This window comes from Globicephala melas, chromosome X (genome assembly GCF_963455315.2).
Source record: "Globicephala melas chromosome X, mGloMel1.2, whole genome shotgun sequence".
Lineage (NCBI taxonomy): Eukaryota > Metazoa > Chordata > Mammalia > Artiodactyla > Delphinidae > Globicephala > Globicephala melas.
Genome location: NC_083335.1, coordinates 93,712,319 through 93,725,086, shown reverse-complemented (window position 1 = coordinate 93,725,086; position 12,768 = coordinate 93,712,319). Strand labels below are relative to the sequence as shown.

General features: G+C 41.8%; 1 protein-coding gene across 2 annotated transcripts in view; it reads right to left on the bottom strand.

Moving 5' to 3' along the window:
* The window catches only part of SRPX (sushi repeat containing protein X-linked), a 99,424-nt gene that overhangs the window by 55,631 nt on the left and 31,025 nt on the right, over positions 1 to 12,768 (bottom strand). Inside the window, exon 2 of one of the 2 annotated variants that reach the window (XM_030834892.2) lies at positions 42 to 101. The exons of the other annotated variant lie outside the window; for it this stretch is intronic. Within the exon in view, the coding sequence (XP_030690752.1) occupies positions 42 to 101 (60 nt within the window). The remainder of the gene's footprint in view (positions 1 to 41; positions 102 to 12,768) is intronic. 2 annotated transcript variants of the gene reach the window in all.

The window sequence follows — 12,768 nt, the reverse complement described above, 5'->3', positions numbered from 1 at the left end:
GCATCAGCAGGTCTTCATTAGCACATAAGCAAAGCATTCACCTTTATATCTAGCGTGTGAATACGCGACTTCATCGTCTTCTAGTGGTGAGTCTCCAGATCCTACAATAAAAAAGAACAGAAACTGCAGCAAGAAAAGCCACATGATACGGACGAATATTTTTGAAGCACTGCTTTGGCACAGTCCATGCAAGAGGGGCTATTAGAACGCACAGCCAAGAGTAAAAGCTTTTGTGGCCATTCGTGAAGGGACAGGGGACCTCTCAGAGTGAACCTGGCTGGGCTGAGATCACCAGAGCCAATCAAGATGAGCCTCAAATGGTTTTGGAATCACCACGTGCCAACTGAAATTCTCGACTCGGAATTGAAAGAAAGTCAACTTCACTCTGAGAAGAGGCCGATGGCTATGAGTCTCATGCCAGAGGAGACGCAGTAAAATGTGTATAACTCAGATACGGCCCAGACTTTCTCCAGCAATCAAGGAAAACCTGGTAGAAGTGGGCGTTTATGTTACCTGAGAATCAGTCCATTGTATGAAATGAACTTGGGTGGAGGATAAGGAGGAAAATCAAATGTCTTATCTTAATGACAAAGAAATATAAAGCTGTCTTGGTATATCTGTAGGAGATGAGTGTTGAAACTGATGATGTGGCTGTTTATTCAAAACCTCTCACCGAGGCATGGCTAAAGTCAAATTGCGTGATGAGTCTTGCTACCCTTGAAAACAACAGCCTCATAGAGAAAGTCTGTGCTTAATTTCAAAATTTAAACTCATTTGGAAGTTGGAACTGACTCATTTTTAACCTGTTAAATATTGAATTCCAGTAAATGGTAGATACTTAATCTTTAAAGCAGTACCAGGCCCCAAACTTCAAAGCGATAATCTTACATTTAGAGATCTTTCCTCCTAGGCTTCCTAGTCTGATCACTGACTGTTGAGTTAACACCATCTTGATCACACATTTACCAGCAGGGACCGCAACCATCACAGATAAGAACATTCTCTTTTACGAGGTTATTGCAAGTCCTCACATGCCAAAGCCTTGTTACACATCTAAGAGGATTGTTACACAAACAAGTTCAGGGCCGACTGTCAGAAACTGGATTTCTATACTCTGGGTTCTGAGTTTTCTCCATTTGCCTTCACCAGGCACGTCAGGAATAAACTACATGCATTGTTAAACCACAGATTCAAGACCACAAGCTCAACTCTGGTGTCATTTGAAGAGTGGTAAATGTTTGCCTAAAGAGAGGAACCCTCCTGGTTACACCATGAGACAAGTCTTTACAATGAGTCAAAAGGAGATATAAAGATGGTTCGCGTCACCACCCCCAAGGTAGCAGCGTCCCTGGCAGAGTAAAGCAGCTCTTCTGTTCATTTGTTTCTTTTTTTTTTTTAACTATTGCTCCATCTTGTTTTGGCTTGCTCAGTTCTTTGTTTTTTTTATTTTTGGCTGTGTTGGGTCTTTGTTGCTGCGCGTGGGTTTCTCTAGTTGAGGCGAGCGGGAGCTACTCTTTGTTGTGGTGCGCGGGCTTCTCACTGCGGTGGCTTCTCTTGTTGCGGAGCATGGGCTCTAGGCGTGCGGGCTTCAGTAGTTGTGGCACATGGGCTCAGTAGTTGTGGCTCACGGGCTCTAGAGCACAGGCTCAGTAGTTGTGGAGCACAGGCTTAGTTGCTCCGCGGCAGGTGGGACCTTCCCGGACCAGGGCTCAAACCCGTGTCCCCTGCATTGGCAGGCGGATTCTCAACCACTGTGCCACCAGGGAAGCCCTCAGTTGTTTCTTTGGAAAGCCCATTGAAACCCCAAACCAGGCATTCTCACTACTGCCTTTACTTAAATTAGAGCCTGCAAGGCAGACAGTTCAGATGATCTCAAGAGGTTACCTTGATTAGCAACTTGATTAGTAGCACACTTATATTGGTCCATCCACCTCCACTTAGATCACAACCACTCATTATCTCTCTCTGCCTATCTTGCACTGTGATGACTCTAAGTCATAAATTCCCCTTTGCCAATGATTGTTCCAGGGGTAGGCATGAAACCCAGTATTGGCCAGTGACAAGGAAAAATATGTCTGCTTTGGGGGAACAGGGCTTATGGAAAAGACTTTCCCCCTGATAAAAGAGAAAAGTGCACAAGAAAACTCTTTTGCCCTCTTTTCTCCCTTCCTGCTTTGGAAGCTATGGTGTAAGGATAAATGCCTGAAGCTACAGCAGCCATTTTGCAACCATGAGGTAAGATGTCTCAGGACAAAAGGTTTTTGGCTGAGGATGGTAGAGTGGAACTATTAAAAGAACCTGGGGTCTGTGATGACTTTATTGGGCTACTAAATCAACCCTAGACATCCTACCTCCATACTTCTTGCTAGGTCAATAATAAATGTCCTTTCAATTTAAGCCATTGTGAATAGCACTGTCACTTGCAGCTTAATGCATTCAAACTGATTCACAAATGAACAGGAAATTTACTGCCTATTACTGACAGGAGATAAGAGAATACAAAATAAACGGATATTAGCTACCCCTTCCCCCAGAATCCCAGTTTATATTCAGCCTAAACTCATATATCCACTTCTATAAAAAATGATGACTAGTCTACAAAATGGACATCATGAAGGATACAATAAGATCAAAGACCACTGACTAACTTATGTTCAGCAGACTGTACGTATTAAAGCTCACTAAAGCAGCAAAGGAAATTCACACATATTAGAGGAAGATTTTCCACAGGGTTAAAATAGAAAGAAAGGAATAAAAAGAGAGAGAGAAGTTGGCAGGGAAGGAGAGAGGGAGGTTTCCTAACAAACTCTTCTTTATTTACAAAAGGCTGTCCCTTTAGAATTCTGGTTAATTGAGGTTTTATCATGAAAACAATTAATCAGTCCTCATGTGGTTCAGATTACCACTCTTTGGAAAGAATGCTTCAGTGCTTCTTCTACACAAATACAAATTCTACATTGGCTCAGAAATCAGAAACTCAGTGCCATGTAGGATTCTGTCCCTCAGCCATACCTGGAGCCAATTCCATTTATAATTCTGCTCTCCTTGCAGAAACTTCATCTAAATCAACAGATTTGCAAAGAAATAGTCACTCCTTTTTTTCCAAAGTTCAAAGAAGGGTCTTCCTGGTCCATTGAATCCCACCCTTTCATCCAGTATGTCCAGGTAGTTAACACCATTGAGGCAACCAACACACTCTTAAGAAATATCTATTAAATGTATTAGAATTACACCAGGGATTTAGATTTAGAAGGCTAGACTGCTCTTTTCATCACCCTAAAAGTTTTTTCATTGTGACGGTGGTGGGTAGAGGGAGCATTTGAAACTAATGGAAGATGTAGCCAATTTGCTAAACTACATTCCTGTATTGACTGTGATACATGATGCAAGTTGACAGGTTTGCTGGTTCTGTGTTAAAGTTTTAGCTCAAAGGGTTGGGTTTATTTTTTAATTATTCTGAAGATAGCTATACATTCTTAACTTTTGTCAGAAATTTTTGTTTTTCCCCCTCATCATCCTTATTCTAATAATAATTTTATTACTATCAGGAGTCATCATATTTAATAGTAAACTGCATCATCAATTTTATACTGAAAGTCAATGGGAAAATCAAACTCACTTCGCAGTAAAGATTCTTAACTTGAGTCCCTGGCCTCCTAGAGGAACAATGGAAGCGCTTTGGGGGAGTCCATGAACCCCTTGCAATTGGACATGCTTTTTGGTACATGAATATACTTTCCTGGGGAAAAACTTGCTAACTTTTAGTAGATTTTAATAAGGGTCTGTGATCCAAAAAATTATTAAGAATCATGGTTTTACAGCATTCTTTATTATGAAGCATGTTAGAGTATTTACTAAAGAAGTATGCAGTATCTCCTTGACATCTGAAACTTTTTAGTATGGGAGAGGAGGGACAAATATATTTAAAACAAGGATGAGTGCTTATCTTTATTAGATCTTACTGCTTTCTTCTCTAGTTTATTGTTATCCAATGGAACTTTCTGCAATGATGGACATGCTCTATATCTATGCCGTACAATAGGATAGCCACTAGCCACGTGTGATCATTAAGCACTTGAAATATGGCTAGTACAACTGGGGGGATACATTTTTTATTTCATTGAACTTTAATTAATTTAAATTTTTACAGCCATGTGGCTAGTGGTTACCATACTAGACAGCATAGGTCTAGACTTAATTTAAAAATATATATTTTGTGGAGATAAATCATGTCTCTAAATTGCTCAATGGTGAGAACCATGTCTAATTTGCCTTGTATACCTAGCATATGATTCAGAATTGGTAGCTGACAAATGTTGGAAAAAAAGAGAAAAATCTGCCTCATGTTTCTTATGACATATAAATCATGTGCCATTATGCTCGTATGTCTGGAATGGTTTTATCCCACACAGTATAGCTTCAGGATATAAATTTGAACGGTGACAATACTGGAGATTTGGATGTTTAGAAAAAGGTATTTTGCGCACTTCCCTGGCAGCACAGTGGTTAAGAATCCGCCTGCCAATGCAGGGGACACGGGTTCGATCCCTGGTCTGGGAAGATCCCACATGCTGCGGAGCAACTAAGCCCGCGAGCCACAACTACTGAGCCTGCGTGCCACAACTACTGAAGCCCACGTGCCTAGAACCTGTGCTCCGCAACAAGAGAAGCCACCGCAATGAGAAGGCCACGCACTGCAATGAAGAGTAGCCCCAGCTCAGCTGGCCGCAACTAGAGAACGCCTGCACGCAGCAATGAAGACCCAACACAGCCAAAAATAAATAAATTAAAATAAATAAATAAATTTTAAGAAAAAGGAAAAGGTATTTTGCACTGTTGGAAGCCACAGGGTATTCATTTACGGGAACCAGATGATTTAGTGCTAGCAAATGATTTGCCAAAGGGGCTACACCGCAACTGTAGTAAAGTCAAAAGGACATTTGAATGGCTTCTGAACAAAGATCAAATCCAGGGCACTGCCAGGAAAACACAGCCTACAGATAAAGCCAAGGATATGACCGTCAAATCCTTTGTTAAGTCAAGGTGGTGCTTCAGAGTACTTTCAGCCATACAAGAGTCCCTTTAGAGAGTAAAGGTGTGTCTCCCAGATCCTCTCAAAGAAACAACGGAGAAGAGTTTGTCTGTGAGATTTGTGGACGTGGCTTCTGTCTAATGGACAGAATGTCTAATGGACAGGAGACCCACAAAGTGCTTAATGAGGTATATATTCAGAAATATTACCAACATGACTGAGGGGGACAGAGACATTATAGAGTGAGGAGAGCCCTTTGAACTCCCAGAATTCTACTGTCAGGAAACAGGCTCATAGAGCTGCTTAGCTGTAAATAGGTGTTACCCTTCCTGGAAAAGGAAAGATTGCTTAGAGGGTGGAATCAAGAGCGTAGAGAATAGAGCAGAGAACCATAAAGAATTCTTTCCAGACTGTGAGGCCTGAAGAAAGAACTACCAAAACTTGGCCAGCTAGATTTCAGGACTTCTATGGAACAGTGACTCCTTTATGCCTCCCATTTAACCCCATTTTTAACAGGAATCTCTACAGCAGTTATATTACGGCTATTCAACCATCGTAGGTTGGGTATGTGGGGAGAAGATACCTCTTTGGTTTTACAAGTCTACAGATAGAGGAGAACTGTATTCAAGCAGTTACAGTTAAGGAAGTACATAGAAGGCGCCTCATCCCCGCCTGGCCCTGATTGAGATGATGAGATTCTGGACTTCCAGCTGATGCTACAATGGGATAAGACTTTTAGGGACCTTGGGAGGGCATGAGTGTATTTTGCATGTGGGAAGGACATGGATCACTGGGTGCCAGAGGGTAGACTGTGATACGCAGCCCCCCGTGATCCCTTTCTCCCAGAATTCATACCTTTGTATAACTCTCCCGTATTGGGATGGACTTATTGACTTTGCTTCTAATGAAAAGAATATAGCAGAAGGGATGTTATATCTCTTCTGAGATATAAAAGGACTGTGGTTTCCATCTTGGACATTCTCTCACTGTCTTTCTTGGATCACGCATCCTGGGGCATGCCAACTGCCAAGTCTTGATGGAGTCCCATATGGAGAAGCGCATGTGGTGAGGAACCAAAGCCTGCCAATAATCATGTGAATAAGGTTGGAAGAAGATCTACACACACACACATACACACACGTCGAGCCTTCAGATTAAACCTCAGGCCAAGGCAACAACTTGACTGCAACCTCATGAGAAACCCTGAGCCAGCTAAGCCATGACCAGACTGTAATGTACACAAATTCTGATATAAGAAGCAGCATTTGTTTTAAAAACAAAAAAGGGGGTGTGGGTGGAAGTACAAGCCTGCAGGATTTATGTGGCTGAGGACCTTACGGTGATAGATTTTACCTGAGACTGTATCCTTCCTTGGGTCTTTTTCCCTTCCCCTCTTCACTGACATCTTTTCCCTGAGAGCAGTCCCCCTGCAAATCACAGACTCTGCTTCTAGGGAACAGCATTAAACCATTAAGCATAGTCAGGAATCTTAGTGCCACCAAATTTTTCTCTGTGTGTTTTTAAATTCCTCTGTCTAAACCATCTTGTATGAGTTACGATTTAGGAAAAAATATATATATACATTCAATTTAATAACCACCAGGAAAAGCCACATACTCAATCCTCTCTAGTAAAATGAACTGTTGTCAAGTTTAGTCCGTGAATTCGTATGACTGGGTGATAAAATCTGCTTTAGGAATAAGTGACTTTCAGTCTCAAGATATTACATAGTTTATCCTTTGAGGCAGGAAAACCCCTGTGTTTCTCTATATGTCTTCACGTCCTAAAGATCTTTACAAAATGGGAGCCTTATTTTACTGCTGTGAAGCATTACTTCTGAGTCTCTCGCATTCTGTGGCTTTTGCTAACACTTACAAGCGTTCCAACATTTTGGGAGAGCCTGAGGAAGGGTGGACAGAGGGTAGAGTGGTAACCCTTCTCTCCTCCGTGGGTAAATTTGCAAGGGCTTCTTAGCTAGTCCTAATATACGGGGGACCATTGATTGAAGAAGCCCAGATGTGAGTCTCACGTGCCCGACTGGCAGGCAAGACTTGCTCTGTTATGTCTTGGCAAAGTTTTGAGACAGAGGAGAGGTGTCCAGGAGTTGTGTATAAATGTGTGTGTTTGAAGGAGTGGAGCAGAGAAGACAATTTAGCTTTTCAAGAGCATCCGCTTCAACTCCAAGATATAGGAGCGAGTACACAGAGGGCCAGATACTGTAAATGAGACCCTCTTCCTTGGAAGCTTTACACCTCTAAATCAGGGGCAGACTAACAGATAAAAGCCCAAGGGTAAGAAAAGGGGGTGGCGGAAGTACACAGAGACGATGCCCGTCCCAAGTGGAACAAGGGGATCCAGAAAGATGGATCTAAATAAACCTTTTGCTAATCGTGGGGAGTAGACTGAAGGCAATGTTTATTACCAGTATTTTTCTTGGAGGAGAACATCCACGAAAATATTCAGATGGGACAAGTTTACAGTACATCTCGGACATTCACTTCACTATACACCCTCCTCTTTTCCCCTCCCCATCACCATCCCAAAGCCCTCACATGTACCAACAATCAACTAGAGTAGCGTTTCAAACTTTTGACCCAATTTAATGTCGTAACTAGTATTTTCAGAGGGAAATAGAACAGAATTGAAAATGTCAGGGTTCATTGCACATATTAAAGATAAATACTACTTTGTGCAACTTATGTTTTAATTATATAGGTGCACGTGCAGTAGGGCATCCCCAGTTTGCATGAGACAGTCTGATTTTGTGTCTGTTGTCCCGGCATTATTATCACTAGCACGCCCTCACACTCAAAAGTGTTCTGATTGGACAATAAATACTATATTAACCCAAATAATAGGTCACGGTATATATTTCTTCTTATGGGTCTTAGTCAAAATAATTGGAAAAACAGTGATTTAGAATATTTTGAAACACCCATAGGTAATAAGAGCCTTGTCTAGTTAATTCTGTTTCTTCCCTCCAAAGGAAGATACCTGACTATCCGAGAAAGGCTTCTGGGGGCAGTAAGGGAAGCCTTTGCTTCACCCTGATTTGTTCAGGACCTGGATGTTCTATAGCCCATGAGACGCCAAGCAGGGACTGAGCTTCCTCAGTCGCGCTTGGCCATCCTCTCTGGTAGGATGCAATTGAAAGAGACCTGGGATTAAGTTCCAGCTCCTCCACTAATTCTATGGTATTGACTGAGGAAGCCACTTTCCTTTCCTGAGCCTCAGTTTGCTCATCTGTAAAAGGGAGTGACAGTAACGGGGAGAAGAGTGCAGTACATGTTTTCAAATTATGTCCCCTCTGAACATTGCTATAGTCAACCTCTAGTTGGGATCATGGTAGTTCTCCTCCAACTGGTAATAAACCATGAGCATGGTGCATGACACCTTCACCAGATTCCTTCATTTTCATTGCCTCTATAAGTAAGGCCTAGGGCAATCCCATGAGGGAGGTATCATTCAGGGACTAGCATGTATAGGTGGGGAGGGCAGCAACCCTTTGCAACCTTGTTCATGCTCTGATGTCAGCTCAGAGAATGAAATGAATATCAAGTACAAGGCAAACAAGGATTGAACTCTTCTGATCATAAATCCTGTGCCGTTTCACAACTTCTTGTTTCTGTCTCTCTGCCTTTACACAACCCACCTGAAAAGCCCTTCCCCTCCTCTCAGCCCCTTTGCTGATTTAAAAGCTATTTCAAAGCCTAGCTCCTCTAAGTTGGTCTTTTCTAATCTTCACTTTAAAGTCTATTCACAATCACATGCTCTGTCCTATTTTTGGATTAGCACTGATCTTATACGGGTTTGGATTTTTCAGAAGTTGTTTCAGATGTGTGTAGGTTCTGTCTTCCCAGGTAGACAGAAAACTTCTCAGGGAAGTTATGTTGATAATATTTCTGAATATATAACTCATTAAGAGCTTTGTGGGTCTCCTGTGAATCTCTTGGAGTTCACTCCATTAGACAAAAGCCACATCCACAAATCTCATAAACTCTTGTCTGTTGTTTGATCGAGAGGATCTGGGAGACACATCCTTGCTCTCTTAGAGCTTCAGTGAACAAAGCACCGCTCCACCCAGAGTTCCTCAAAAGGCTTCTTCCCCTCGAGACTTTCGTCTACATACCCCTGATCTGCTGGAGCTGTTCCACCAGCATCAAAGCGAGACACCATCTCCCCGAGTGAAGGCTATACTTACAGAAACAGATACCGTATTTAAGATTCAAAAAAGCTGCCCAAATAAAGCTGCAATTGGCACATCGTTCTTGGCAGTAAACCAGTGGTATAATTTACAAAATTCTGGAACATTGTAGCAAAACTGAGAAGAACAGGATTCAGGAAAGAGAGATACTAAGAAAATAAAATAAAACTGCAGCAGTGTGTACTGAGGGCAGTAGGGCAAGCATCTAACTGCATGGCTGTAGAATGACAAAATGTAGATTAAAGGGAGAGAGACAGGCAGACAGACTGGACGGGGGTAGGGAGAGAGAGAGAAAGAGAGAAGTGAGGAAAGACACTGCCAGAAAACATCCCTTAAATAAACATCATAGGATTGTCTGTGACAGGCTGCAGCCTGTTCAGCTGAAACCTGAGGCTTCATCCTTCTGGAACATTCTCTGGCTCCCTGACAGAGGATGGAACACCATCACCCAAGGATGAAAACCTGGACTTCACTTGAAGCCTTTCGTGCTCTGCTGTGATGAGAAGTAGAATGGTTTCTTTCCCGGGTAGTTTCTCTCTTGGATTTTGAAAGCATGATTTTCCACCCAGTGTCCTTGAACTGACAGTCACACACTGGCTGCTGTCAGTTATTATTACCTTCACTGGGAGGCTCAAACTCTGGGGAGAAAAGAAGGTGGACCTGAACTGATGGCAATTCTGGGTTTCAACATGCTAATCAGCAAGCCTCGTGTACTACCTCGTGGGAGTGGCTAAACGCCAATGCACAATGCCTGATGCCACCCCTTTCTAGGTGTGCTGGGCATCCACTGTGTTCTTCTGAGGGAAACAGGACCCCTCCTTCTCGAGAACTGTACCATTCCCCCATGCTACCCACATGCTTCTAGCGGAGATGGCTTTTTCCTAACCCCTGACCACACGGACAATCACGGGAATCAAGCTGGAACGATCAGATCCTTCAGAGGATTTTTCTCTGGTCGTAAAATATGGTAAAAGGAAAATACAGTGGTAAAAAGAAGCTATGATCCCTGTATATGCCAATGACAAAGGTTAAGTCTCGTAGAGAATGCGAATCCAAGAGAATGAAATCATCGCAGAAAAGCAGGGACAAAACAGAGATAGAGGGAGAGAAAGAGCGATCTCACGGTATTTGAGCCCTTGGTTCCATTATGCCTTGGGCCCACCAGCATACCCCTGCCCTTACAGAAAACAAAACCTCCCTTTGGCCAAAGCTGGTTCAAGATGGGTTTCTGTCACTTACCATCAAGAGGTCTGACTTAAATAGCAGGCCATCGGTTCACATTTGAATGAAATGAATGACCAAAGGATATGGTACGACCTCTGATTTGGGATAAGAAATCAGTCTCAGAACATAACCTCCAATTCCTTATTTCAAAACAATAGTGTAGCTCATATTTAAAACAGCTTCGTGTGCTGTTCAACAAATTTAGTGGGATCAGCTTTTTTTTTAAATTTTTATTGGAGTATAGTTGATTTATAATGTGTTAGTTTCAGGTGTACAGCAAAGTGAATCAGTTATACGTATACATATATCCACTCTTTTTTAGGTTCTTTTCCCACATAGGCCATTACAGAGTATTGAGTAAAGTTCCCTGTGCTATAACAGTAGGTCCTTACTAATTATCTATTTTATATATAGTAGTGTGTATATGTCACTCCCAATCTCCTAATTTATCCCTTACCCCCCTTACCCCCTGGTAACCATAAGTTTGTTTTCTACATCTGTAACTCTCATTTCTCTTTTGTAGATAAGTTCATTTGTATCCTTTTTTTAAAAAAAATTTTTCATTTCATTTTTGGCTGCATCAGGTCTTAGCTGCGGGATCTTCGTTGCAGCATGTGGGCTCTTTCGTTGCGGCGTGCGGGCTTCTCTCTAGTTGCTGCGGGTGGGCTCCAGAGCCTGTAGGCTCTGTGTTTTGTGGCACACGGGCTCTGTAGTTTGCAGCACACGGGCTCAGTAGCTGTGGCGCACAGGCTTAGTTGCCCCGCGGCATGTGGGATCTTAGTTCCCCGACCAGGGATCAAACCCGTGTCCCCTGCATTGGAAGGAGGATTCTTAACCACTGGACCACCAGGGAAGTCCCTGTATCCTTTTTTTTTTTAGATTCCACATATAAGTGACATCATATGATACTTGTCTTTCTCTGTCTGACTTACTTCACTCAGTATGACAATCTCTAGGTCCAACCATGTTGCTGCAAATGACATTATTTCATTCCTTTTTATGGGAGATCAGCTTTATTTTTAATAAAATACATTAGATCAGAATGAGGATAAACAGTCACTATATATACTAAAGGTTTATGAAACTTCTGGCTCAGTAATATAATTATGTATATTATATATATAATATTTCACTGATTCTAAAAAAGCATTTTTTTACATTTTAATTTCTCTGAACTCACGATGACCTTTATAATCGATGGAATGGCGTAATTTAATTGGCATCACTTCTTTCTTTCTTAGTGGTATTTAAAATAACGATGCCTTTGACAACCACTGGAGTCTTAGGTGTGATGACATACTGTGTGTGTGTGTTAGTGTGTGTGCACATGCAACTGTGTGCTCTGGACTGTGATGTAAAATATATTTCTTACTGCTGGTAGCAATAGAAAGAATTTGAAAATAAGTGCATTACATGACTTACCTAGGGATTCCAAATTGATAATCAACTTTGATTTAATAAAGGAATTTTTTTAAAAATTGATAAAGTAATCTTTGCTAAAGTAATCTTTGATAAAGTAATACCTATCAACTAAGGCATTTATCCACTCTCATACTTACATAATGCCTTAACACAGGGGTCCCCAACCCCCAGGCCGCAGAGAGTCGTTAGCTCAACATCACTAATAATTAGAGAAATGCAAATCGAAACTACAATAAGGTATCACCTCACACTGGTCAGAATGGCCATCATCAAAAAATCTACAAACAATAAATGCTGGAGAGGGTGCGGAGAAAAGGGAACACTCTTGCACTGTTGGTGGGAATGTAAATTGATACAGCCACTATGGAGAACAGTATGGAGGTTCCTTAAAAAACTAAAAATAGAATTACCATATGACCCAGCAATCCCACTCCTGGGTATATTCCCAGAGAAAACCATAATTCAAAAAGACACATGCACCCCAATGTTCATTGCAGCACTATTTACAATAGCCAGGTCATGGAAGCAACCTAAGTGTCCATCGACAGATGAATGGATAAAGAAGATGTGGTACATATATACAATGGAATATTACTCAGCCATAAAAAGGAACGAAATTGGGTCACTTGTAGAGACGTGGATAGACCTAGAGACTGTCATACAGAGTGAAGTAAGTCAGAAAGAGACAAACAAATATCGTATGTTAACGCATATATGTGGAACCTAGACAAATGGTACAGATGAAGCAGTTTTCAGGGCAGAAGTAGAGACACAGATGTAGAGAACAAACGTATGGACACCAAGGAGGGAAAGCAGGGGTCGGGGGTGGGGGTGGTGTGATGAATTGGGAGATTGGGATTGACATGTATACACTAATATGTATAAA